Below are 27,002 nucleotides of genomic sequence, written 5' to 3'. Positions count from 1 at the left end.
CTCTATAACCAGAGTGACAAATATGCAACAGTGACAATCTGCACACCTTACATGTTAATACTCTAAGTGCACTTAAATGTACTCCTAATTAAGAAGCAAGTAACCAATGTAAGTGCTAGCTGATAATTATTTAAGAAAGATTTGGCCCAAGCTATTCATATTAAAGATAACACAATAGCATTCTATGACAGAAGTCTTCTCAAGTCTATAAAACTGACAGAAAATATTAAAAATACAGAAGGGATTGACAAACTTGCTAATTAAGTCAGCTTCATCAGTTATCTGGCAACTGTTGTAAATGTTTACCTGAATTTGCAAAAAAAAAAAAAAAAACCAAAAAAACAAAACTAAAGCAGACATTCATATTTCACACACACTGTTACTCTGAAAAAACTTCTAGCTGGCTATACAGCCAATGATAAAGTTACTTAAAGACTTCTGCAGTGCTTAAAATGTTTTGGGAAAAGCTACATCAAATCACACAGAATAAGGGCTGTTAAGCACTGGAATAGGCTTCCCCAGGGAGGTGGTTGAGTCACCATCCCTGAATGTGTTTAAAAACCATTTGGATATGGTACTCAGGGACATGATGTAGCAGAGGGTTGTTAGAGTTAGGGTAGTATGGTTAGGTCGTGATTGGACCTATGATCTTTAAGGTCTTTTCCAACCTGTGCAAATCTAGGATTCTATGTGATCTCTGAGATGCCTGCACTGTGGTAGATGACTGAATGAAGCTGGTTCGTGTTCCTTCAGAGCCAGGAGAACAACTTGCCAGGAGAATACCTGGGTTTGCTGCACACAGGACTGTGGTAAGATATTACTTATCTAAGTTCCATGGGAGGCTCTGCAGACTTCTCTTACAGGGTGAAGAATGGGTAAAAAACAGAACAGATACATGCAGCTATGTGGCTCCTGCAGTTTTACTTCAAACTGAGAAATAAACAATAAGCCTAGAAAGGAAGGAAATGTGCATCCCAAAATAACCTTCAGATATGCCACGTGGCAGAACAGATAAAAAGAGTGAAAGACGCAGATCAGAGTTTAGTCGGGTTGACTGAGGAGGATCAAGACATGAAAACTGAAATGAATTGAAAATTTAAGACCAATCATACAGCAAAAGCAGAGCACAGTGAGGAAACAATGTTAAGTTATGAAGGAGAAAAGTATCAAAGCATTGCAGATCTAAAGGAGGCTGGAAAACTGGAACATTTTAAGTAGTGAAGAAGTAGTATTTATTAGGTTATTTAGTACTTACTAGGTTAAATAATTACATGTATATCCTCCTGACAGCAGCTCTAATCCAAAAGTTGCATTTAACTTACTTTCAGAACTATATTATCAGAGCAAGAAGTTTGGAGTTTTCATTCTGCATACATCAAAGAATCAGTGGATATGAAATTTATCACAGTCTATTAGAAACAGCCATACGTACTGCTGCTTTTAGAAAAAAAAAATCAAGCAAAAGGACAATAATGTAATTCTGTGTTCAAAAATGGTACCTATCATTGGTATCCACATGCTTTTTGGCTGTGCTCCTCATTGCTTTTAAGTTCTCTTGATTTTCCTTTTTCTCTTGTTGCCATTTTTTTACTTTTATTTCTAAAGCTTGATGAAGCCACTCCACTTCTTTCTTAAATATCTAAAAGCAGAAAATAAGAAAACATTTCTGCAAACAGTATTCTATTAAAATGCAAGTTAGAGCAGATTGCTGACACATGATCAAAAGAAATGTCACTGAAATTTACAGTGACAGCTTCACTTAATTTACTTTTAGGTCAGGTATTTAGCACAAGATTGTCTCCCTCTACTCTGCCCTTATGAGGTCCCATATGGAGTACTGCATCCAGGCCTGAGGACTCCAGCTCAAGAAAGAGTGGAGCTGTTGGAGTGGGTTCAGAGCAGGACACGAAGATGATCACAGGGCTATAGAGCACCTCTTCTATGGAGAAAGGTTGAAGGCAGCTGGCTTGTGCAGCCTGGAGAAAAGAAGGGCCAAGGGAAATCTTAAAACCTTTCAATACACAGAGTGCTTATAAGAAAGATGGAGAGAGACTTTTTACCATGGCCGTAGTGTTAGGACAAGGAAAATGGCTTTAAACTAAGAGAGTGGAAATTTAGATTCAATATTAGGAAGAAATTCTTTCCTCAGAGGGTGGTGAGGCGCTGGCACAGCTGCCCAGAGAAGCTGTGGTTCCTCATCCCTGGAGGCACTCAAGGCCAGATTGGATGGGGCCCTGGGCAGCCTGAGCTGGTGGGAGGCAGCCCTGCCCATGGCAGGGGGTTGAAAATAGATGATCTTTGAGGTCCCTTCCAACCCAAACCAGTTTGTGATTCTGTGAATGTTAAAGCAAGAATTCAGGAGATCCTAAGATGCAGTAAAAGAATTTACTCCAAAAAATACACAAGCGAAAGGAAAATACATTAAAGGAATATTGTAGGATAGACCCACCCCCCCTCTTTATTAAACAATAATGAGGGGAGATGGAAAGAATGGCTTTGGCCTAACCTGATTTATTTATTCAAATGCAAAACTCCCTTTAAATGCAGACAAATGAACAGTTTGTAGCACACTCAGCTTTAACTATAAAATCCAGCAAGTCAAAATGCTAACAAGCTGATGGTGATGTCTGGAAACTACTCCTACTCCCAGACATTTTCAAAGAAAGTCTGTTAGACTTCCCAACAAATAAATCACTGACCACTGGAAGCCCTTCTCCTCAAGAAGAGGGAAAGTGTCAATAACACGGTGCTTTTTTTTATTCTTTAGAATAAGAACCAGTACCTATCCACTAGATGGATGCAACCAATTTTCTATGTTCATTTAAGTGTGTTCTTAAGACAGTACACAAAGATTTTCAGATTTGCTGAGTAAGACTTCAAAGCTATGAGGACCATCATTCAAGTTACAAAAAATGTAATGGGTGTTGACCCATCACAACCAATACTGTCAGCCACTGCAGTTTATATTTGCTAACCCCACTGTTGCACAGGTAAATGTGTTACCCCTCTCTCTTGAACAGTCTTCTTTATCAGCTCTTCTAAAACACTGATTTCCTCTGAGCTCCGGTTTTGTAATTGTTCATATTTTTCCTGTGCTTCTTTAAGTTGTTTTTTTAATACTTGATGCTCTTTTTCCATACGTAGAATATCTCCCTGAAAATAAATTAGTTACAGAGAGTAATTCAGAATCTACTAAACACAGAGCAGCAAACACTCATGACAGTCAATTAGCTGATACTCAAACTGTGAGGATTTTTTGTTGTTTTGTGGTGGTTTTGCTTTTGTTTCTTTGGGACAGAGAAATCTGTATAACAGAAACGAACATCCATGTCTGAAAAGACTGGAATATGAAGAGCCTGAAGATCATATTTTCTCATTCTGACAGACATGTAAGGTTGCCATTATTATCAGCCTGAGATGTCTCAGTCTATATCTGACAATTTAAATCAAACTTCAAGATTTTTTGAGAGGAAGTTTCCCTAGAACATAGTCCAACATCTGAATGGCTACAGCACAAAGCTCCAAAGCCTCCTTTTTGTGGGCCTAGGTAAAGTTTGTAAGGACATTACAGATTGCAGTCCAACACAAACAAAAGAAAATAACCCTGAATCAAAAATATCTTTTAGAACATCCCATTTCCAGAGAACCTTTATCTTCATGCTACTATGAACTTGGACACTCCTTTAAACTTCTTCATGAGAAATATGTAGAAATAAAAGTTACACAGGTAACTTACTTGTTGCTTCTCAAATGGATGAAAAGGCAAAGTATTAGTTTCCCTATCAGTTACTTCATTATTCACCTAGAATATAAAGAATCATTAACTGATTAGAAAAATCTCCTGTTTCCACATGCAACTACTATGTCAGCTCTGTTCTGGAGCTTTTATATCTAACCAACAATTCTACGAATCTAACTACATTATGAAATAGGTTTACCTACAGCAATGTAACAGGAAACTATGCATATATTCCCAAAATGGACTTGAAGTTATAATGAAAGCACTTTTTTTCCCTAATCTTTCCCAATTTTAATTGACTGAAGCATTATATTGGGGACAGTTCTTACAGTCTTCAAACACAGCTGTGCTCCATCTAGGCACATTCACTCTATTTATATTCTTAAGACTGGCAAATCCAGTGTCTGACTGCTCACGAAGCAACTGTGTTTTGTTGCTCATGATCTATGACAAAAATGCATCTCCTCAAAAGCTACTAAACTCAAAGACTTTGGAATTTGTGCTTGTTTTCTTCTAGCATCGCTCATTAAGGACTCACTGAAAGAACTGAAGTTTAAAATTTAATCATGCAAAATACTGAAGATCTGCTTTATGTTACAATATTAATATGCTATTAAAATCATAGCCAAATAACGGCAAATGCTTTGCCATACCACACTTCCACAAACACACACATCTGTTGCATTCTGACCGTTCACACTCTGCTAACCAGAATTCACTAAGTTGAAAACTGTTGTTGTCTTCTGTTGACAGTTTGTTAAATGTGCTCAAAAACTAAAAAGAAATTCCAATTTAAAAGCCCTGTTAGCCAAGCTACTGAATTCATTTGCCAAGTCAGCAACTGCTCGGGAAAGATTTCAAGTAAGTAAGTGCAAACAAAACAAGTCTGGCAAAAAAAATAAGGGTAACAATGAAACATGTTAACACTTTCATAATTTAGAAAGCAAAACCAAAAAGATGACTGTCTCACAGCTATAAAAAGTTATTATTTCCTTAGCAATGAGAAACAAATTAAGATGAGGAACTTCTCTACAATTATTCTTCTAGCATGTTGGATAATCTACCATAGGAACGGATGTAAGAAACTGCTGTACCTGTAACACTGGAAACCTGTCACAAAGTGCACACAAAGCGCATTCTTAACAAAAAAAAGTACTAGAGAACACTAAATACTATTATACAGTACTCCTTGTATTTGGGTAGCTTGAAGTATTATTGCTCTTGAAACACAATAAACAATTGACCCTTCAGGAAGTCATAAAAAAAATCATCCCCAAAAGGAGCTGTGCCTTCCACAGCTGCAGAAACATAGTGCAGGATTTCAACACCATCTTTTGTCACTTACAAGCTTTTAAAGGAGTGTTCCATTTTAATCTCTTACCTGAACAGCTACCATCCTTGTTTGCAGATTGTTTTTCATTACAGGTATACCTCTGCTTTCTTTTTCCTTCTTAATCACCTGTATATCACATTCAGCTTCATTTGTACTATTTGCAACAGCAAAACTGTCTTTACAAAATGCGCTATCCGAGTTCTCCACCAGGCACGGAGGGTCTCTGACTGTTTCTATTTCAGCTGGTATAAAGCTGCTGCTGACATATTTTCTGTCTGAAATTGCTAATTCATCATTATCCTGATGAGCGACACGATCAGCATAAATATACCGAGGTTGCTTGGCAACATTTGACAGGAGAGGCAGTGGAGAAGTCACTGGCGATGTTCTTTCACACCGATAACCCCAGGAAGTCTGAGGCAAAAATCTGCTTTGATTCTGAAAATCTTGATAAAATAAAACTTTTGAAAAATAAGGCATATTTTCAACAGGATCAATATCCTGACTAAGCATTGATTGCCATGAAGTAGGCAAAGAATAGGGCAAATACTGTGGAGTCTCACAGCTTTCTAATGGTATGTCAGTAGATGTTGATATACGAGGTTGTTTAGGATAAGCCAATGGTTTAAATTCCTTAGCAGCTGGATTTAACTGTATCTTGTTCTGGAAAGAATTTTCTTGCACATCACAGACCATATAATTTCCTTCTTCTTTATTTTCAGTCTCATCTCTGTTTTTCTTTTCTTTAATAAGAACATCATGCCTTAAGCTAATAAAATTATCCACCATAACGAAACGATGGGATTTCAGAAGAAAAGATTTCAAACCACCCTCATCTTCTACAATCTTTCGAGCTTCTTCAGGGAAATGTTCATATTCCCCAACTAGCAACTTATTATTTAATTCCATCGGACCATGCTCTTCCAATATCTGAGAGAAATAGCTTAAAAAAAAAGTTGTAATTGTTAGCAATTTCTCATACAATTCTCAAGTTCTATTTCACATGTATTTACACAGTAAAATAAAAAGCAATAAGTCTTCAGCACTACTGAAGAATGATCATTTGGAAGATGGTGTTCTATCTAAGCATAAAAATTGTCTGTAATAATGGTACTTCTCCATGTCTTACTCAGAAATCTGCAACCACCAGAAAGCATAGTACATATCTTTATGTACCATCAGGACTTAATTCTGGCCTTTATCCAATTATGTTATTTAATAAGATGTTGCATCTAATACTGCTGCCTCTAAAAAGCCTGTTATTTACATGAGGTGTTACTGCATTAAATCTACATACCAGTTAAATGAGAATTGAAAGGAACAAAGAAAGAGATAGTCTAAGGAAAATATGTTTGTTGCCATCAGATGACAGATACATATAAGATATGCTGTTAGTAAATTGTATCAAGATATACTTTCTGTGTTGTTATATGCCATAATTTTCTCATTTAGAAATGACTACAATGAGTATTGATAAAACAAACAGTTGAATTCCACCTTCAGGTGTCAGATGTTGTCCTGCTCACTTGTTCAAAGCTAAACTGCACCCTGTCATTTGACAGACCTCCTTTATTCCTTACAAGCAGATTCACAAGTTTGAGTTCAAGGCCTCAATTTTTCTGCACTCATCCAAAATTACAGTTTTCGTGTTTGTAATCGTCAATCCGTTCTACAGTAGGCATCAAAGATTTAATTCCAATTACTTCCATCAGTTATTTCTTGGAATAAGCATTAATTCTCTAACATAAAGCTACAGAATTTATATGCATTTAAGCTGAAACAGTAAAACTTTTTAACTGCTAATCACAGAAATGCATACATACTCATATAAACTTTCACAGGTTTGATTTAGATTAGCATCCAGTCTTTGATAGCTGTTACTGTTTGAAATGTCATATACAGCTTCAAATTCCTCTAGTTGCCCCCGAAGATATTCTGGGATTATACATGGTTCATAATATGTAAAATCTCTACAAAGTTATTAAAAAAAAAAAAGTCAATATCTCTGAAAATAATGACATTCTTCAAATAGACTGAGAAGAGTATCACCATATGGCAGCTACACAGATGCTAAGAAATATCCCAATAGCAAACATTTTCTAACAAGTAGAACATGCACTATTCCCAAAATAGTGAACTGGTAAACTTCTTAAATTGAGAATAACCAGTAACTAATAGTAACTAATGGTAATAAAGCTTAGCTGTCTCCTAGCAGCTGCACTTCATCTGACAAATTTATCAACTAATTTCTTTCTACAGTAAAGTGGAAGAGGAAGAAGATAAGAAGTTACACGAAAGAATAGCTTTTGGCCTAGAAGCCTTACTGGGATGCAATTTGCTCATTATTTGATTACCTCTTAGACCACTAACATCTTAAAAACTCTAGTATCCATCATACCTGTGTATGTATGTAATGGCTCTCATAAAGCTCAAATGAAGGTCATTTCAAGAAATACTGAGATACGAACCAGACTTTCTAAGGTGTTTCTAAGTCTGACTTCTCTAGTACCTGCAAAGTACTTTGGAGCTTAGGCAACAAAAGTAAAGGTGAGTGATGATACTTACATTTTATTTTCTTCTATAAACGTATTTTCTTCTTGTGGTGCTGTACTAACTCCACTGGATAATACTAAAACAGACTAATTCAAAACAGATTATTACTTTTCATCTTGGAAAATGATCCAGTGTAAAGAGTATGAGTAACTTGCTTACACAGAACCTTCTTCTGTAATTTTACTGTGTTCAAATGCAAGATGCTGAATGGCAAAACACTCAAGTACAATTATCTGCATTAAGCCACATTGAGAAACTTCTTTAATTTAATTTATTAGCTTCTTCAGAGCTTACTTTAGAACGTATAATACTGCAATATTCCAACAGTCCAACCTATCTTTTTAAATTTTTATTTACAGATTTCATCTAAATCCTAGATGTGCTTAATTTTTTGCTGAGTTCTGGTAAGACACACAGCTTCCTTTTATGGCAGAGTTTTGCCTACTGCAGACACCAATTGAATTTTTAGGGATCTCTTCCTAGAAAAAATCAAGGATTGTAATTTTTGTCATGAAATATGAGCAAAATTATAAAATGTTGGGAGCACGGAGGAAATCAAGATGACTGCAATAAAGCAAGATTCTAGAGAAGTGAAACGAGATGCTGTGTTTGGGATTCAACATTGTTTCTAGCAAAATCTATAAAATACTGACTGAAGTTTTATCTTAGCACTAAGGACCTGCAACTTCAGTCAGGGTCCATAAAAATGATCAGAAAGGCAGATAGAGACAAAATTTCAGGTTTATCTCATGAGGACTGGTAAATAGTTCTTTCTCACATTTGCTATTTATCCTTGGCAAACAAAATGGAGCTGAAATATCAATTATGCATTGCAGTCTGTGATTTGTATTCACTGACTATTTTTTATTTTCTCCTGTGGGAAGTTAAGATCAAAGTGTGAGGACAGTGGACAGACTGAAGTTACTAGCACACAATTAGAACCCAAAATCTTCATAAATAACTTCTTTTTCAAGTGCAGAATCATCTTTTACACTGACCAATTAAAACTGTAACAAAATAACTAGAACAGTATTAACTGAGCCTTAACATATTTCCACTAGAGGAAAAAAAAAACACTTCAAGAAGGAGCTTCCACAAGATATTTACAGAAACCACCTCTATAGATCTGATCTCCAGCAACTCTGAAAGAAAACTGTTTGTAGTAAGCAACTAAAAAGTTACTGACCCGTGAGTCTTTATAGTTCTTCTTTCTGCTTTTGTTTTTAACTTTGATACCATTAGTCTGAAACAGAAAGAAATCAAATTATTATATAAAACAATAATAATAAAATGATGATGCATTTCCAAAATCAGTACATAAATTGAAAAGTCTCGTATTAAAATTCTGATTCTGGTTCGACCAGGAAGATTTCCAAGGTTAAGCACACATGCCACCTTGTCCCTCCCTCCTATGTTCCCATCTGAACAACACAAAAAGTACCAGAGCTTAGCAAAACCTTGTCGTTTTGTTCGTTTTCATCATTTTGCTCCTTGAACACTGAACAGAATATAGACAGAACAGTGCACTGTCTTAGTAGTTTGGATGCTTACTCACTACTTATATCTGAAATTGCATATTTAGGCAGCTGTGAACCTGTGGCAACACAGATTTTTGTAGGGAACAAAAGCAAATAGAGCTGTCAGAAGTTTCTGTCACTTCAAATTCCTATTAGGATAAGGAAGAACTAAGATGCCTCTTCACATTAATATATAATGAAAGACTTCATTATCATTTTATTTTAGGACATAAATAGGAATATGAAATAGAATATATTGTAGCAGGTTTTATTTAATTCTTGGATTTCTAATTCATTCAATGAAAGAGCAAGGGATTTCACATCTCGTTATCATTTATATTAATTAATAAGTCGCAAAGTTTATTCTGTATCAAAAGCAAATCTTGGTTTTGTACCGATAAATTTATCTGCAGGCTAGAATAGTTCTAATTGAGAGTGTTTCAAACACGTAATTAACTGAAATGACACATTCCTGCCAGTTAGGATTGTAATTAACGTACTAACCAAAAAGTGATTCAGAACGATATACAGTTTAAGAGTTCTGGGTTTAATCTGAAAAGCATCAGTAAAAGTTGTTCACTACAAGTGCTATAAGTATATCTCACTTCAAATTTACTACGCTTATTAGCAGAATGATCTCCTAATTCCATCCTTACAATTTAATGACAGCTGAAAGCAAAACTGGGTTACACCACCCTCTCATGTGTTGCTTTGGATGTTAAATACACAGTACAGCTAACACCTGAAATTCTTCAGGTTCTAATTAAGCACTCTCAAGGAAAAATGATGCTTCATGTCAGTCATGGTAAATATGTAGACAGGCAAATTAGTAAGAATCTCTGCCTGTAAAACTGGGCACACCTTTTTCTTCTCAATTCCTGTACAGTTCTTCTAGAGAGATCTTTTCAACTTAACACCAAACTTTGCTCTATCTTTACACCATATTTGCCCTATCCAAAAGGGGCAGTGTAACATTACTGTAGTCTCGCTTGCTTTCACTGTAACTCCCTCATCTTCATCCTTGAAATGTGCACACTCTAAAAGCTATCCTGCTGGTTTAACTGAAGAGAAAATCCTATATAAATACTCACAGAAGAAAAAGAGTATACAATGCATTACTAAAGGTCAGAGGCTATTTAAAAAAGTGTAAGTCTCTAATCAGGTCTAAAGGATGATGTTAACAAACAAACAAAAAGTGAAGAAATGCAAGTGTCTCATTCATTTTTGCACATTTTTCTCAACACCAAACATGTATTTGTTTCTGAGCTTATATCAGAATGGATACTTAGGTTAACATACCAATATATCTTCATTTCCATGCTTCTTTAATATGATGGTAGGGTTGTCTATAAAAGGATCATAAAATCACACTCATAAACTGGAATATTACTATTTAGTGTAATTTACAACTGTGAGCTATGCAATCCCAGTAATAATGACTATATTCCATCAAACACCACTGAAGCATCACATCTCAAAGATTTGTTACAGAATCTTTATGCTTAAAATTCAGTATTAATTCTGTATAGACTGCATATATGCATAGACTTATGTGCTGGCACATGATACAAACAGCAGAATGTAGCCCACAACAGAATGCCTTGGTGGTTTTTTTTTAAGACTATACAGTATTTTAAGCACTGAACGCACAAGTTCATATGTATGAGGTTAGCAATTAAAGACATTTCAGTTTTTACAGAGTATATCAAATGAGGTGTAAAAAGCAGACAAGATTCAATGCTTGTAAGAATGGAGAGAGTGGTGAGGTACTGGAACAGGCTGCCCAGGGAGGTTGTGGATGCCCCATCCCTGGAGGTGTTCAAGGCCAGATTGGATGGGACCCTGGGCAGTCTGGTCTAGCATTAGGTGAGATGGTTGGTGGCCCTGCATGTGGCAGGGGGGTTGGAGATTCACAATCCTTGAGGTCCCTTCCAACCCTGGCAATTCTGTGATTCTGTGAGACCTTTGCACACTTACCTGTTTTATTAAAGAATTCATCTAAAGCTTGATGAAGAGATGGAAAATTTTCTCTGTTGTCTTCTAATAGCCATATAAAACAACGAACTTTTTCTAGAGGTGGTTTTAAAAAATAGTCAAGAATTTCTTTGCTTTCAGAACTACTTGACACGTAGTCAAATTTACTACCATACTTCTCATTCCAGAGTGCAGATAAAATAGAAAAGTCAAGTTGTTTTAAAAATTGTCCATACTGAAGGATAAAGTTCACTGTAGCTGTCAACCCTAAAAGAACAGAAAAAAGCCATCATTTCATTTCAGCCTCAGAGTTTGTTTTGCTTCTAAGTGGGGTACTCTTCTGGTAAGAGGAACATTTTGTTCCTAAAATTAAATATATGGTAGATGAAATGAATTATGTAAAACCTTTTTAATCTTGCAAATGAAAGTTAACACAACAAATTAACTTTATACTAATTATACTCTTGGTCAACAATGAGTATAATACATCTGAACAAATTCTTTGAAGGACATGGACACACTAAAATACACAATCCTTGTGGAGGTTTCTGGCATCTTAAGTCCATTCTGCGAGTAAACAGAAGCTTTTATCTTCATCCAAGTATAAATTCAACAGCAAAATACACAGCAAGGCAACAATACCAAAGAATATGAAAATAAATTTCTTCCAAGTTAAACAATCAGATAAAGTCAAATGACAAAAAAAAAAAACCAAAAACCATCACAATACACTTTCCAGAAACAGATAAAATATATAAATATTCTCATTTAAGTCTATTCAGGAATTTTAGGATGTAAGAAAAAATATATATCTATATTGTTTCTCTCTCTCAAAGCCTGGCATCCATTAAAATGCTTTACTTTTTCTGAAAAGTTTGTATCTGCAGCGATAAGAGAGGTTGTTGCTCTTACCAACAGCTGTATCTACTGCTCCAGAAATCCTGCTAATACTCAAGTAAATGAAAAAGAAGAAAGTTTTACTTCACCCTTTAAAGTTAAGAAAGCAAAACTGGGAAATAGGGAGCTTATTTTTTCATATGTAGATTGAACAATAATGACCAGGTAAGTTCTTGTGCTACTACACATAAACACACAGCTTACCCAAATCATTAAGGTGTTTCATCCACCTCTGTAATTTGGGATCCACTTCCTCCAGCTCACTCAGGACACGGATAAAACCCCTTGTTTTCACTCTGTTTTCTTCCTGAATCAAGTAACCAATGAGCTGCTCCACCACAACATGTGACATGCTGCTAGTTTTGCAATATGATGTGTAATCCTCTTCACTGATTACAAACCAGGAAAGTAATTCCTTTAACAGTTTGGAGGCATCACGAACAGCTGTTTTTATCTGCTCCGCATTTTGAATGATACGCTGCAGGACTTGATCACCAGCATAACCTGCATAATCTACAATGGGATTTAAAAACAAACAAAAAGATTTCATGGCTTTTTCCTGTTTTTTTTTTTTTGTGTGTGTGTGTTTTGGTTTGGTTTGTTGTTGGTTTTTTTTTGTTTGTTTGTTTGTTTTAAACAATGCAAACATCAATTCTAAAGTACAGATAATTTGGATTAAATGGTTCTTAAGTATTAGCTTTTTTACCACACTCAAAATAACAAAATATTTAACTTTTTATATAAGCTTATTTCATCATTATAAATGTGATAGTATACGGTTTTAAATTCTGGATATGGAACTAAGTAATCCTTAGCACCTCAACTAGATTGCAGAGAGAAAAATATTTTTCATTTGCAGGAACTTCAAGCAATTGCCTGCACAGATGTATCTGCACAGGCAGCACGCCAGCCCTGGCACTGGAAAAGAGCTCCCCTGAGCACCAGTTCCCAGAGCAAAAGCCCATTTCTGAACATCCAATAGTAAACCTTTGCCCTGGTCCTGCCTCTTGTTCTCTGCAGAACAACAGTGAAGACATGATGTGCTCGTATCAGACTTCACCTTCATTATTCTTCAAGACCACACATCTACAGAACATCACTTTGAGAGCTTAATTGATAGTACCTAGCTTTAAAAGATGTAGACCCGAAAAGATTTTAAAAATCAAGGCACTACATATTACATTCAGAATAACTGATCATTTTAACAAGGATACAATTTCAAGCATACTAAGCACATTTCCTTATATCCAATCTAAGTTTACTCTCTTTCATAGAATCATAGAATTCTTTGAGTTAGAAGAGATCCTTAAAGGCCATTTGATTCGCTCCTCCTGCAATGAGCAGGGACACCTACAGCTCCAACAGGTTGCTCAGAGCCCCATCCAGCCTGATCTTGAGTGTCTCCAGGGATGGGGCATCCACCGCCTCTCTGGGTAACCTGCTCCAGTGCCTCAGCACTCATATGTTAAAAATCTTCTTCCTTATATCCAATCTAAATCTCCCCTCTTTTCATTTGAAACCATTTCTCCTTGTCCTATCACAACAGACCCTGCTAAAAAACTTGTCCCTTCCTTTCTTACAGCCTTCCTTTAGATACAGTCACACTCAGTTCTCCCCAGACCCTTCTCCTCTCCAAGCTGAACACACCCAGCTCTCTCATCCTGTCCTCATAGGAGAGGTGTTCTATCCCCTGGATCATTTTTGTGGCCCTCCTCTGAACACATTCCAACAGCTCCATATCTCTCCTGTGCTGAGGACTCCACATCTGGACACAGTACTGCAGCTGAGGTCTCACCAGTGCAGAACAGAGGGGCAGCATCAACTCCCTCATCCTGCTGGCCATGCTTCTTTGGATACAGCTCAGGATGTGGTTGGCTTTCTGGGCAGTGAGGGCACACTGCTGGTTCACATCCATCTTGCCATTCACCAATACTCCTAAGTCCTTTTCATCAGGGCTGTGCCCTATCCTTACATCCTCCAGCCTTTACTGATAAATGGGGGCTGCCATGACCACAGTAAGACCTTGCACTTGGATTTGTTGAACCTCATGAGGTTCTCCTGGGCCCACTGCTTGAGTCTCTCTAGATCTCTCTGGATGGCATCCTGTTCCTCAGGCATGTCCACTGCACCACACAGCTTGGTGTCATCCACAAACTTGCTGAGGATGCACTCAATTCCACTGTCAGCGACATTGATGAACATTTAAAGAGTATCAGTCTCATTACTGACCCCAGAGGGATGCCACTTTTTACTGATCTCCATCGAGGCATTGAGCCATGGACCACCACTCTGGGTACAGTCTCCTAAACAGTTCCTCATCCATCACACAGTCCACTCATTGAATCCATCTCTCTCCAATCTGGAGAGCAGGATATTATGGGTGACCTTGTCAAAGGCCTTACTGAAGTCCAGATAGATGACATCACTGATTTTTTCCTTTGTCCCTTTTTCCACTGCCACAGTTATGCCATCACAAAAAACCACAAGTCTGGTCAGGCAGGATCTGCCCTTGGTGAAGCCATGCTAATTATCCCATGTCACCTTCCTCTCTCTCAGGTGCCTTAGCTTAGCTTCCAGGAGGATCTGCTTCATGGTCTTCCCCAGAACTGAGGTGAGATTGACAAGGTCGATGCTCCCTGGGTCATAGCTTCTATCCTTGTTAAAGACAGGTGTGATATCTCATTCTTTTTTCCAGTCACCAGGGACTTCTACCTTTAGTACAAGTACTGTTCGTACAAGTTTTAAGACCACTGAGGTCAAACCATAAACACACAACTGAATGCTATGCAGTTGGATCCAAGGATTAAAAATAAAGATATGCCATAAGAAAGTAGGTATCTAAACTTAAAAAAAAAACAAAAACAAAAGAACACAGCAAAGTGATCTGAACACAATTTTAGAAAACCACAGGAAACAAATATAGTAATCTACACTGCTAATGAAAGGGCCACTCTCGAGCAAAATGGCTAAAGAAGAAAAAAAGCTAAAAAGACAGCAAGTGAGAGGTTTATATGGAGAAAGTGCCAGGATATGAGGCAGCAGCACATCTGTGATATGCCACTTAACAGGCAGCAAGGCTCTGGAGAACTCTGAGTCTGGTTGAGTATGGGATGAAAATGCGTCCTCTGAGAATCTGATGAGATTCCACAATTTCTTACAGCCTTTGCTGCTGCAGAAACAAGAATAAAAGTTCCTTAAAAGGACCTTAAATGACCATACAATAACAACTTTCAGTTTTGGTTTTAATTTCTAAATAACTGTAATAAAAGTAATCTTAACTGAAAATTCAAGTCCCTAAGGGAAGATTATGCAGTTCTTCAAGGGTGGTAGAGGGAGAAGTATGCTCAATATTAATAATCTGTTCTTCTGTTATTGTTTGATTTAGGATACCCAGAATACTACCTATGGTATCTTCTGCTATCTTAACACAGCAATCTGTACTTCTACATACCACTGCGACTGCGGTATTGAGGTGGTTCATTTCGCATCTGACTTTCTTCTATTTTCTGTTTAGAAGAATTCAGTGCATCTTCCCGTGCACGTTTTCTTCTTATTTTTTTTTCTTCTTTCCTTTTTAACTTCCTAAAACTGATAAGAACAATTAAACAGTGAATCTAGTGTTACTTGAGATAAAGGTGCCTAACTCCTGTGGTGAATAAACTTTTCCAGTCTTACTACAATTATACACATCCATTCTATTGTAAAATATGATTTGGAAGAGTATAAATATAGTTAAGCTACTTTTTGTTTAAGTTAGTAAGAGATCACATACGTTCATGAGTCAGGTATGCAATGGGGAGAATTTCCTCAAAATTCCTGAAGAAACTTTTACTCTCATTACTAACATCTGAATTAGGATTAAATACCTGAAATAAACTTTTTTTTACTTAATTTTTACTCAATATTTTGCACCAAACATTAACTTTTGGATTTCCTTGTCAGCTTTATCCTATTGGCATATTGTTACTTATAATTCCACTTGAACAAAAAGCATAAAAACAGTTACATTAAAGGCACATGCATCAACCTTATTAAATAGCTTTATTAAATGCAGTTTTCACTTAGACTTTCTAAGCAACCAGATAAAGTTTGCTAGACAGATTTCTCTCCCAGAGTTAAAATCTTGCTGAGTTCTTCCCTTAGCAATGAAAGAATAGAACACTTGCAACCTCAGACTGAAAATGAGGTTGCTATTCTAATCCAGATGCCCTCAACTTGAAACACTGTATTTTTAATCAGAACACCCAGTCCACTATGAGGAGTGACAAGCACCCACTCTTTCAGCATTCCAATTGTTGAGCATCTTACAAATGAAGGACATACACAGAGAGCCTACAAATCATACTCTTCCCAAACAACGTGTTATTTCACCACCCACACATTTCACAATGGGATTAGGTTTGAGAAAGATGGACTTGAAGATGATTACAGACAGCCATTTACACTCAAAAGCTATTGGCTGAAATTGCTGGGAAGTCAGTGGTGCAGTGGGCAACGTATCCCTCAGCACAGACCTGTGGCAATACAGTTTTGTATTAACTCATATGTTTGAAAAAGAGTCTCCTGTGACCAAAATAAAAATATTGTCTTTAAAACCTAAGACCACTGGAGAGTTACCAATAATTTCTTCAGCCATACCAATCAACTCTCTCCTGTGATCACACTGTAAAATGAAAGCACAGAGCTACAGGTTTATAAGTTAATTTAAATAATTTTATAATTGGATTGTTAGGTACTTTTACTCAACCTTTTAGTTGATTTAATTTCCTATTTAAAAAAAGATCAGCTCATGCAAATACATGTTTTCAGAGGCAAAGGACAAGAATACCTTTCTAAAGTATTTGTGGTGTTTTAGCAATTCTTTAAAAGGCATGAAGTTCAATCCTAGAGAAAACTTTTCCTCAAATTGATTCAGTTTACTCCTAAATGTTAGAGAGCTTACCTTGAACATTTCTGTTTAATAATGGCTCTTGGTGGTTCCTTGGGTTTTGTGATCTTTTGTTCAAACTACAAAAAAAGTGGCATCATATTAATTAAATCTGGATTACAATGCAGCACTGATTTTTCCTGAAACCCAACAATATTTGATGCTTTGGAAAGAAATAAAAAAATAACACTACCACAGTGACTATGCACACTTGCAAGCTACTTATGTCTCATGAAGGTCTACATGAAAATATCCTCATCAAACATTACAACTCAGCACACAGCAGTAGGTTTTTATGTGCAAAAAAGACAGGTGGAAAGATAGCACAAAGTCAGAAAGTACTGGATACTGTTTATCTGTACTAGTGGACAGAAAGAAAACTTTACAAGATCTTTTCTTGCTTCTCACACACCAGTGCTGATCAAGGAAGAACCCAACTCCCCAAGACACTGCAGGGGATAAGCACATCATCCCAACAGGAGTATTTCATTTAGTAAGACTAGCACTAACTTAAACTAATAGAGTTCCTTCCATGAGTTTGCATATTACTTGTGAGTTACATTATCATCTTCACTTTATCTCCTTCACCAGAGTAAATACGTTAAAAGTTTTCATATTTTATATAAACTTTTACTTACTTCACATTTTACCAAACCAGAAGAACTGAAAATAACTATTTTTGAAATAAGGCCTGTACAGTCAGGAGTGAAACATAATTCTTGAAGAAAATCCTGCAGGAGAAAAAGATAAACACAAAAACCTGCAAATTCATGCAAATTCTATATTCTCATACAGATTAGAGCTTTTTTACTTGAGGTGACTGAGGTAATTAAAACTAGCATAGATTTAGACTCCTACTGGATGAAGAAAGCAAATCACTCACTGCTGTCTAGGCAAGGAATTCCAACCAAAAGGGCCCTACACCTGTGGCAAATACCTGCTATTCACAAAGCAAAGGTCCTCCTCCAGCTTCAGTTTCAGGAGACAACTTTAAGACCATTACTTTACGTACTCATACCCTCCCAGAATTTCCTTTTATTTCAGGTTGATTGCCAATATAATCTTCCGTAAAATTACTTCAGATACAATAAATGTCAAATTGCTTCTTCAACAACAAGACTTTAGAAGGAATAAATTTTCCCATGGAAAGACATAAATAACACAAGAACAGGCTAAGCACATCCAGGCCTTTCTTCTGTAAATGAAAGCAAGCTTTGCCAACACTTGCATATTAGACCATTCAGCAAGAGGATTCTCTTTCCTCTCTTCCTGTCAAATGAGTAGAATATGTAGCTGTAGCACCTCACTTACCACAAAAAAAAAGAATGTTGTAATACTGACTAGACAAAGAAGAAATAAAATGTTTCTAGTCTAACACAGCTCTTACCTTGTCATTCTTATCACTGTAGTTTGCAGTTTTCAACTTTTTCCAACAGCTGGTATGAAACTCCAGTCTACATTGCTGACAGCAAGTAATACGTATAAAACCCTAGCAGTGGAAAATAATACAAATTTAGCATCTTTAAAAACACAGAAAATAGTGCACAGCTTAACAGAAGACACAACCAAATGTTGTGTTTGTAGCTCTCTAATATGGAAGAGGACTGAAAACAAGAAGATAGAAAGTTTTATTTCCAAAATCCTCATTGAACAAAAATGTACCTTGAAGTCTGGATCTGTAAAAAATATTTGGACTTTGGAGTGGCCATGGCACTGCTGATAGCGACAAACTGCATCTGGTTCTGGAGGGAATTTGCATTCCTCAATGCAATTCTTTAAGAGCAACTGAAAAACACAAAGTGATAGAAGATAAACTGCATAGAAACCAAGAGAAGATCAATTGTTTTTTTTCTAGGGAACTTTGTGGTGAAGCAGACATCTCTTTTTGAACAGCAGGTAACTAAAACCAAAAGAACAACTCTCTCATAGTGAAAGCCATGCAAGATTGTCCTTTTACACCGAAATATTCAAAAGTTCATTTGAACTGCTATCAACTAAGAATACTTCCCTGCATGCAGGCTTATCCAAGCTTAACATTTCCATTAGCATGTGAATACTTATATACTCAATTACCAAAAATGATAAGCCAGACTACCCCAATATAACGATGAAAATTGACTGCTTGTTCCTGCCATTTTATAGCAACTCTGGGATCTGGGTTATGACATTAAGTACATTCCCAGGAACAGCTCAGACCTGGCTCTGCAATGCAGCTAATGAGGTCTCCTTTAACAGTGTATGAGGTACATTACAGTGGCTTTATGTAAAGTATGTACAAGTTCCATGGGGTTGGAACTGGCCTGAAATTAATAAAGCATTATTAGAAATAAATAAATACCCAATCACAGCCTCCAGATATTTGTATGACATTCTCCAAGAGTCTCTATAATCATAATAATCATCAGTAATAATCAGAGAAGAAATTTTAAAGCTTTTCAATGCAACAGAGTAGTTTTTAATCTTATTACCACAAGATAGATATTTTACTCAAACAAGGAATTTTACCATACAGCTCCCAATACAGTTACCAAGAACTACAGAAAGCCTCATTTTTGTTTTTAAATACGTATCACTTACACAGTTTTCAATTTCACATTTTTGCTAATTCTAATTTGTTCTCTCTAGCTTTACTCTCATATAGCCTTTACATCTACCCAAAACAAAGTTTAATAATATGCAACTCATGAATAAATTGGAGCAGATTAGAACTACCTTATTACATTAAAATACCCAAGCACAGACTCTTAAACAGAGAGTTTGTGATTTATATAGCATGCATGATTTATATAGCAGTACAATTTTGCCATCATAAACAGAGCTCTTCTCTACAAACACCAGGCTTTGAGCTGACAGTGCTCAAGAAAACAAGCGCTGCACTGGCTTCTCCATGTTGAATCTCTCCCTGCTTCTGTTCACCACTTTCTTTGACCTTGACAATGTGAAGCGAGGAACAAAGTAAAGATGACACTCTAGAAGTCACACTACAAAGCTTTGTGAAATATATCCTTTTTGCCTTTTTTCTGGAAAGACCATTTGAGAGAGCAGCACTGTTATTTTTGTTTTTAAACATACCTGTAAATTCTCTGTTCGTGTTTCTTCAATGACCTGAGATGTCATTGGCCAAGTTAATACTCCAGGTACAATCTTACGATTAATCATTGTTTGTGACTTCATAAACTGATTGAGCGCATCTGAAAATCTGAAATTTAAAGCAGGTAAAACATTCAGATCATATATCAGTGTCTTTTACATGGCTCATAATTCTTCCACGATTCATTCTATGATTCCAGAAAAAAACAACAGTAAAGGTAAGAGTACGTAGAATGTAATAGCATTAAGTTATCTGGGAAAAAGGGCTATTCTACATAAAGAGTCATGGCCTGAGGCAGTGGCTGAATAGAGGGTCCCAGAGCCCATCCATGGATATTAGGCAGACTGAGAGCCTGCACTGATGCTCAAGAGATCCACAAAGATGGGTGTGCTCATCAATCTGGAGAGTGAGGTCGTGCATATTTTCACTAGTAACCTTTGATCTCTACCTGCCAGAGAGGAAGCAGAGGATGCTGCTCTCAGTACTATAGTTTTACCTGCTTTCAGACAGTGTTACACAGTTGCTACTCTGACTGTGTGGCTTCTGTGGGCAGCTGTGTTAATGTGTGCATGTGTTACCTCTTCAAAACACATGCAGCCTCTCTACCAGCCAAAACTGCAAAGGGAAGTAGCAGTCACATCCACAGGACTGGGCACAGTCACCTCCTGTGCTTTACAGAGGACTTGGCTGCACTGCAGCAGCAGGAAGGAAGAATCCTCTCACAGAGTCCAGCACTTCTTGACCAGGTTCACGCAGATATTCCACAAGAAGAGGACTGAATGTTTAATACTAAACTTACTTATTTGATAAGTTTGACGTTGTATTGAATTTACATAGCAAGGACTAGGGTTTTATCTGGCAGGAAGTGTGTGCAGTGCATCCAACACCAATCTACCATAGGCAATTCATGAGATCTTGATTTAGTAGAGCAATATACTGAAATCATGACAGAAGTGTAATATAGTGGCCGCAATGTGCAGTTGAATCACAGTACAATCATGGTTCCCACTACTGGTCTCTCTGTGCTCACAATGCTGGGCGTTCCCAGTTTCCAGGAAGGAATATATAGGCTGATGCCAGCTCAAGCCTGCTGCTCTCTTCAAAGCTGGTTAATTGTCCAGTTTTCACACACTGGATCAGGCTAAGCCATATATACACTCTTCCCTCTACCACTCTGGCTAGCTCAGGAATCTCTTTGCTATTTATCTCAGGGAACTTCATGACTGGTACAGCTGTCTTGGCTAAAACCAAGGTTATTATTCATCCTCCCTGATCATGTGATAAGTCCAGCTTTCTCTACAATGCATGCATCCCAAGCTCATTTTCTTTGCCTAGAACTCATCTCCACTGTGGAGGTGTGCTGGTCAGTCACATCCCCACAGCCTGGAGACTGCTGGATTCAACTGCTTCTATCACATTTTTAACATCAACAAAACTGAAGTTGTAACAGAACACTCTGATATTTGAATTTATTGATTAACAAAGACTAATTACAAAAAATCCAAAACAAAAATAAACAACCCACACATGTATTTCTCACATATAAAGAGCTTTTGTATCAAATACTGAAATTTTATTTTACACTAACCGGTTTTGTCTGAGGTATACTTTTCCAATTCCATAGTATGCCAGACAATCAAATCTTTCTTCCTGGTAGTGTACAATTATTCTCCTAAACTGGTCTTCAGCCTTTGTCAACGCCTTGGAAGTACATTTAAGACAAAAATGAGATATTTAGACAGCAGCTTTCTATTTTTTCCTCTTATTTTTCCTACAGTATACCTTATTGTTAGATTTGTCCTAAAGGGAAAAAAAGAAATTTAAGCAACTTTATGTTTATGCATAGAAGACTTTAAAAACAAGGGATCTAAAAAGTAACGAGCTTACTGAGCTACAAATTACCAGATAGTTTTCAACTCACTGAAAGACACTGAATATTTGTAAACAATAATGTAGGCAAGGGTACTACTTTCTGTTTTGGTGTTTTCAGGAAATAAGTATCGTCTTCCTCTTCCTTTTTTTTTTTTAAACAATAGTACATAACTACATTACAACAAAGACAGAGAAAAATAACTGACCACTTAACTAATACTTCAGAATCTCACTTGAAACTTTAAAAAGTAATTTTCTTATTTGGTATCTAATTTGTCCACAACTATTAGAGACCCAATCCTACAAAACATGACTTTACAACTCGTGATAAAAGCTTTCCATCCCAACTCATCTTATGTCTGTCAAGGGTTAAGATAAAAGTGGATGACCAACCATCTGAACTAGAGCTTCAAATAAAAAGCAAGATAGTGGCTTAATGTCATACCTCGGGCTGTCCTATTCCAAGAAGAGAAGTGGCATGTCCATAGATGATTACAACATAATTAATAACACGAAGATTCAATTGCTGTAAATAGAGTCAAATTATAGAAATTGCACAAAAACACTTGGCTAGTAAGGAGTACATTACTGACTACCGTGAACTGAAGATCTACAGCAGGTGTAGAAAACTATCACAGCTTTCAACCACACCATTGTTGCATTTGGCATAAAGAATGAAGGTTAACTACACCTTTATCTTAGCCATTTGGCAGCCTTAATTATTTCAAAATGATACATCCTGAAATGTCTGCTTTTAGAAATACTACAACCTACTATATTGACTACATGTAGCACAACATATCTTGGCTAGATGTCATGTTTGGAATTGTTTCTTTTTATTTGAAAAACAAAAACAGTAACAGAGAAAAAAAAACACTGTATCTCAGACTTCTTTTCTATCTAATAAACTAGGTCACAATTCCAGATGGATTGGTGCATTATTTGCCTGGTAATGCAATTAGTACAGTCTTGCTCTTGGCCCTATGATACAGACAGCCTGAAGTACACATGCACAGAGATGGTCACATAAAACCTAACAACACAGATCAGTCTTTTTTTTTATTACTTGTTTGATGCTTGACAAATGGCTCAGTGGCAGAATGGCTAGACACATGCTCTCAGAAATTCTAGTACTTGCATCAAGGAATTGCCTGACAAAAACAATATAAATACTTTTCACTCTATAACATAATCAGTAAAGGTTAAGCTAGCAGGGCAGTCATTTCATATTAAACATTTTGACAAATGCTTTTAAAATTTCATGTAGAAATGCACGCGTACACTGAGCATTACAAAGATGTATCATATAATCCCATAATTACCCTGTTCTCCATTTCTCTCACTTTTAAGCTCCTTGACATACATAGTGCAACATATAGCACGCAGTCAGCGTGATAGGCAACAATTCAATAATAATGATTTATTTTGGTGGAGGGAAAGAATGACACAGTATTGAAAGCATAAAGCTCAATTACCTTAATAAATAAATTAATTCCTCTCGATTTACCTTTAATTCTGAAGGATCAATAATGTTCAACAACTGTGAGAACATTTGTTCAGCACTGCGACACCTCTGGTCCATCAAGGCTGTATAACCATCATGAATGAGGAATTTAACCACTTCAAGCAACATAGTTGAATCCACCTATAATATTTAAGAAAGCAGCTACTCAAAATAAAAACAGTATTTTTTCTCCCCTCTTTTTCTTTAGAAACTTCAAATTCAGTTCAAGCATTATCTTATTACTTTGTATAGCAAAATGCAGATATGCCTTCCCCCACTTGTACATTCCTTGTGCACAAATGTATTTCCAAAAAGCTGAGAAATACTTCTGCCTACTTTGCTGTTTCTCCATCTAGGTTACAAGTTAATGCTTGAAGGCTTCAAATTGCATTAGGTTATCAAAATTTCATTACAGCTCCCTATTCATGTATGGGGAAAGTTTCCAGCAGTAAGACTTCAAATTAATACAAACAATTGAAGAATTAGGAACTTCTGTTCCCTTCATCTACCTAAACACAAAACATAATGCTAGCTTTGGAAAGCAGATCATCGTGCTAATGTAGAAATACTTTTGACTATTTAAGAAGCTTGTCTAGCACAAGCAAAACCAAACAAGAAAAAGTTATCTGGTTTTTAACAATTACAATAACGTTGTGATTAACTGTATTCTTGTGAACTGAATTAACATTTTGGCACGCTAAAACTAGTGGATGTCCAGATTGTACTTTCTGGATCATCCATGATATTTGATCATGTTTTGTTTTCATTGTGATACCTGTCTAAAAAGGACAAACACAAGGGCTGCTCTGAAAGCAATGTCTTCTACCATGTTGGCTCAGAACAGAGATGAACGTTGGTGGTATGAGCAGCAGAGGGTGAACTTTCCCATCAATATTCCATAAAATTTTGTTGCCATGTGATAGATGGCAGCAAAGGGGCGCTCTGACAAGACACCGTCTGACATGGAAGTGTGTATGAAGCAAAGGTGTGTTAATGAATTCCTGCATGTAGAAAAAATGGCACCCACTGACATTCATTGATGCTTGCTGAACACTGATGGAGACCAAAAAGTGGATGTGAGCACAGTGAGGCAGTGGGCAGTGTTTCAGCAGTGGCAACAGAAACAGTGGGTCACCTCCACTGGTATAGATTTTTACAAGTGCAGCATGGAGGCTCTTGTCTATCAGTGGCAAAAACAAATAGTTAATGGTGGTGAGTGTGTTGACAAATAGTGTTTTGTAGCTGAGAACTTGCTCTATCAAGCAGCATTACTGTGCTCCTTGTTGTAGATTTCATGGAAATAAATAAGGCATTACTTTTTAACTACATACAAAAAAAAAAAAATCCATGACCTAATGAAAGTTAGAGACAGGGGCAGCAGAAACTAGCACTAGGCACAAAAAAAAAAAGAAAAAAAAAAACTGCACACCAAAATGCAGAAATGAACTAGGAAAGCAGGATTGAGACTATTTTATTACCTAGAACAAATGTCACAAGGTAATGCTGTCAGACATTGTAGTTACGGAAAAGAAGAAATTAATTTACTGTTAAGCTAATAACGTGTCTACATGAAGTATGAAACTGATTAAGCTAACTACAAACATAACTTTTGATACTAGCACTACATTAATCTTACAAAAACAGGTATTTTTAAAGGAATAAGGAAGGTGAAGTTAGCACCTGCATCTTCTCCTTAATTCACTTTTCACTTATAATCAGCAAATGACTAATTATGTATGTCCCCATGAGGTTTAGGTTAGATATGAGGAGGAAGTTATTCACACAGAGGGTGGTAACACACTGGAACAGGTTGCCCAAGGAGGCTGTGGATGCCCCATCCCTGGAGGCATTCAAGGCCAGGCTGGATGTGGCTCTGGGCAGCCTGGTCTGCTGGTTGGTGACCCTGCACATAGCACGGGGGTTGAAACTGGATGATCATCATGGTCCTTTTCAACCCAAGCCATTCTGTGATTCTATTAATTCATTCAACAGCTTTGGGATACTTCTGATTTCTTGCTGATAAGGCCCAAGAAGGACAATTCTCAGTTTGTGAACTGTATGGAGTTTTGAACAGCTGTTCAATGAAGTATTCTGTAAACATTTTTAAATGTATATATCAAACACTGAAAAACACTGGGTCCCAATTCTAGGGAGGGCATTATAACTCCCTTACTGTCTCCCAGTGATTTTTATCATTTATCTTACAAATTAATACACAAGCTTACCAGTTCATTAATTCATGTTTCTAGCTAAGTTGTTCTATGATTAACACAGGAAATTAGTGTAACAAAGCTGTGGGAGGTCTTACAGGAGGGCAAGAGATATAATTGAACAAAAGCACCAAGTGATCTTATTTCACTCATCTGTGCTGACACACTCATTCACACACTAAGGAACAGGCATTCAAATGATCTATATAGAATGACTTGGGTGTGACATGGGGTATTTTTAAATGCACTCTATCTCTGGGGTTCATCCTGACTGGCATCAATAGATGGATTTTGAATTGGCCATTTGCACTTCTAGGAGCAGACACCATTACAGGTCTCTGATCTATTAACTTTGTCTAACTACTCATAAGTCTCGGATGGAATTAGCTCTTTTCTAGCTTTCTTTAGCTAAGTATTCCATGGTTCTAGATCTGCCATCTATCCCCATGACAGTTTTTGTCTCCTCTTCACAGAATCACAGAATGGCCAGGGTTGGAAGGGACCTCAAAGATCATGAATCTCCAACCCCCCAGTTTGAATGAAATAACACTGCTGTCATGTGCATGTATGAACACCAGAGAACATCTCCATTCATATTCCATTCAAACTAAATCAGAAAACTGTTACAGAAAAATTAAGTTCTTTCAGTTGGATGGAAAAAGTTTGATCTAAGATGAACTAATTGCCCAAATAAACTGTGCAATGTAAGTATAGAGTATTTGGTGGTTATCAGACAGATGGATGCATAAACCCCCAATGATCTCGGCATTAAAAACATGCATTCGATAAGTAACTAGTAAGGTTACAAGTATTTAAGCATTAAGTAATTCTGAGAGAAGTTATGAAACCACACAAACTTCTCCTGATGCCAAATAAAAACAATCTTGCGGCATTTTCTTCAGGTCACATACAAACACACAGAAGTTTTCTTTTTCCTAGACAACTAGACAATATTTTCCACGGAGTATTTCAGCATGGAGCATTACTAAGACAGCTGCCTTTTTGTCAAATTAAGGCTGGGGAGTGGTGGAAAGGGGAAAGAAGTAGTAAAAAGGGCTACCAGCAATGAGACGGCATAAATCAGTGCAATCATATGATCCTTCCTCCCTGATAAAAATCAGGCTAAATGTGAAATGTTAGGTTTTTGAGTGAACTAGGATTTTGGACAGCATCATTAAAAGGAAACAAATAATTTACAGTTAAGGTCATATGCTAAGTAATTTCCCAAGTTACCTGGTGCACAGTACAGAAGAGTTTATCTTGGATGGTTTTAGACTCTATCTTCAAATCAAGGTGATCCCTACAAACAACAGGACAAGGGTATTATGAGTTTGTAGGTGTATTTTACATGTACCTAAACTTTTGAGAAACAGAAGTGTCTGTAC

General features: G+C 36.8%; 1 protein-coding gene across 9 annotated transcripts in view; it reads right to left on the bottom strand.

Moving 5' to 3' along the window:
• TTC3 (tetratricopeptide repeat domain 3) overlaps positions 1 to 27,002 on the bottom strand; it is a 62,007-nt gene that overhangs the window by 9,387 nt on the left and 25,618 nt on the right. For 8 of the 9 annotated variants that reach the window (XM_090122498.1, XM_090122505.1, XM_031612638.2 and 5 more), the window contains 20 exons: positions 26,851 to 26,917; positions 23,411 to 23,548; positions 22,349 to 22,429; positions 21,620 to 21,732; positions 20,013 to 20,139; positions 18,603 to 18,725; positions 18,328 to 18,429; positions 17,579 to 17,671; positions 16,956 to 17,020; positions 15,465 to 15,601; positions 12,218 to 12,526; positions 11,120 to 11,383; positions 10,442 to 10,488; positions 8,812 to 8,868; positions 7,638 to 7,711; positions 6,896 to 7,042; positions 5,121 to 6,015; positions 3,737 to 3,802; positions 3,004 to 3,153; positions 1,500 to 1,639 (listed from right to left, as the gene is read on the bottom strand). In XM_090122498.1, the coding sequence (XP_089978624.1) occupies positions 1,500 to 1,639; positions 3,004 to 3,153; positions 3,737 to 3,802; positions 5,121 to 6,015; positions 6,896 to 7,042; positions 7,638 to 7,711; positions 8,812 to 8,868; positions 10,442 to 10,488; positions 11,120 to 11,383; positions 12,218 to 12,526; positions 15,465 to 15,601; positions 16,956 to 17,020; positions 17,579 to 17,671; positions 18,328 to 18,429; positions 18,603 to 18,725; positions 20,013 to 20,139; positions 21,620 to 21,732; positions 22,349 to 22,429; positions 23,411 to 23,548; positions 26,851 to 26,917 (3,195 nt within the window). The remainder of the gene's footprint in view (positions 1 to 1,499; positions 1,640 to 3,003; positions 3,154 to 3,736; positions 3,803 to 5,120; positions 6,016 to 6,895; positions 7,043 to 7,637; positions 7,712 to 8,811; positions 8,869 to 10,441; positions 10,489 to 11,119; positions 11,384 to 12,217; positions 12,527 to 15,464; positions 15,602 to 16,955; positions 17,021 to 17,578; positions 17,672 to 18,327; positions 18,430 to 18,602; positions 18,726 to 20,012; positions 20,140 to 21,619; positions 21,733 to 22,348; positions 22,430 to 23,410; positions 23,549 to 26,850; positions 26,918 to 27,002) is intronic. The other variant, XM_090122537.1, reaches the window with a different exon arrangement.

Source organism: Phasianus colchicus, chromosome 1 (genome assembly GCF_987193195.1).
Source record: "Phasianus colchicus chromosome 1, bPhaCol1.hap1.1, whole genome shotgun sequence".
Taxonomy (NCBI): domain Eukaryota; kingdom Metazoa; phylum Chordata; class Aves; order Galliformes; family Phasianidae; genus Phasianus; species Phasianus colchicus.
The sequence above is the reverse complement of the archived record's forward strand: the minus strand, read 5'-3'. Positions and strand labels throughout refer to the sequence as shown.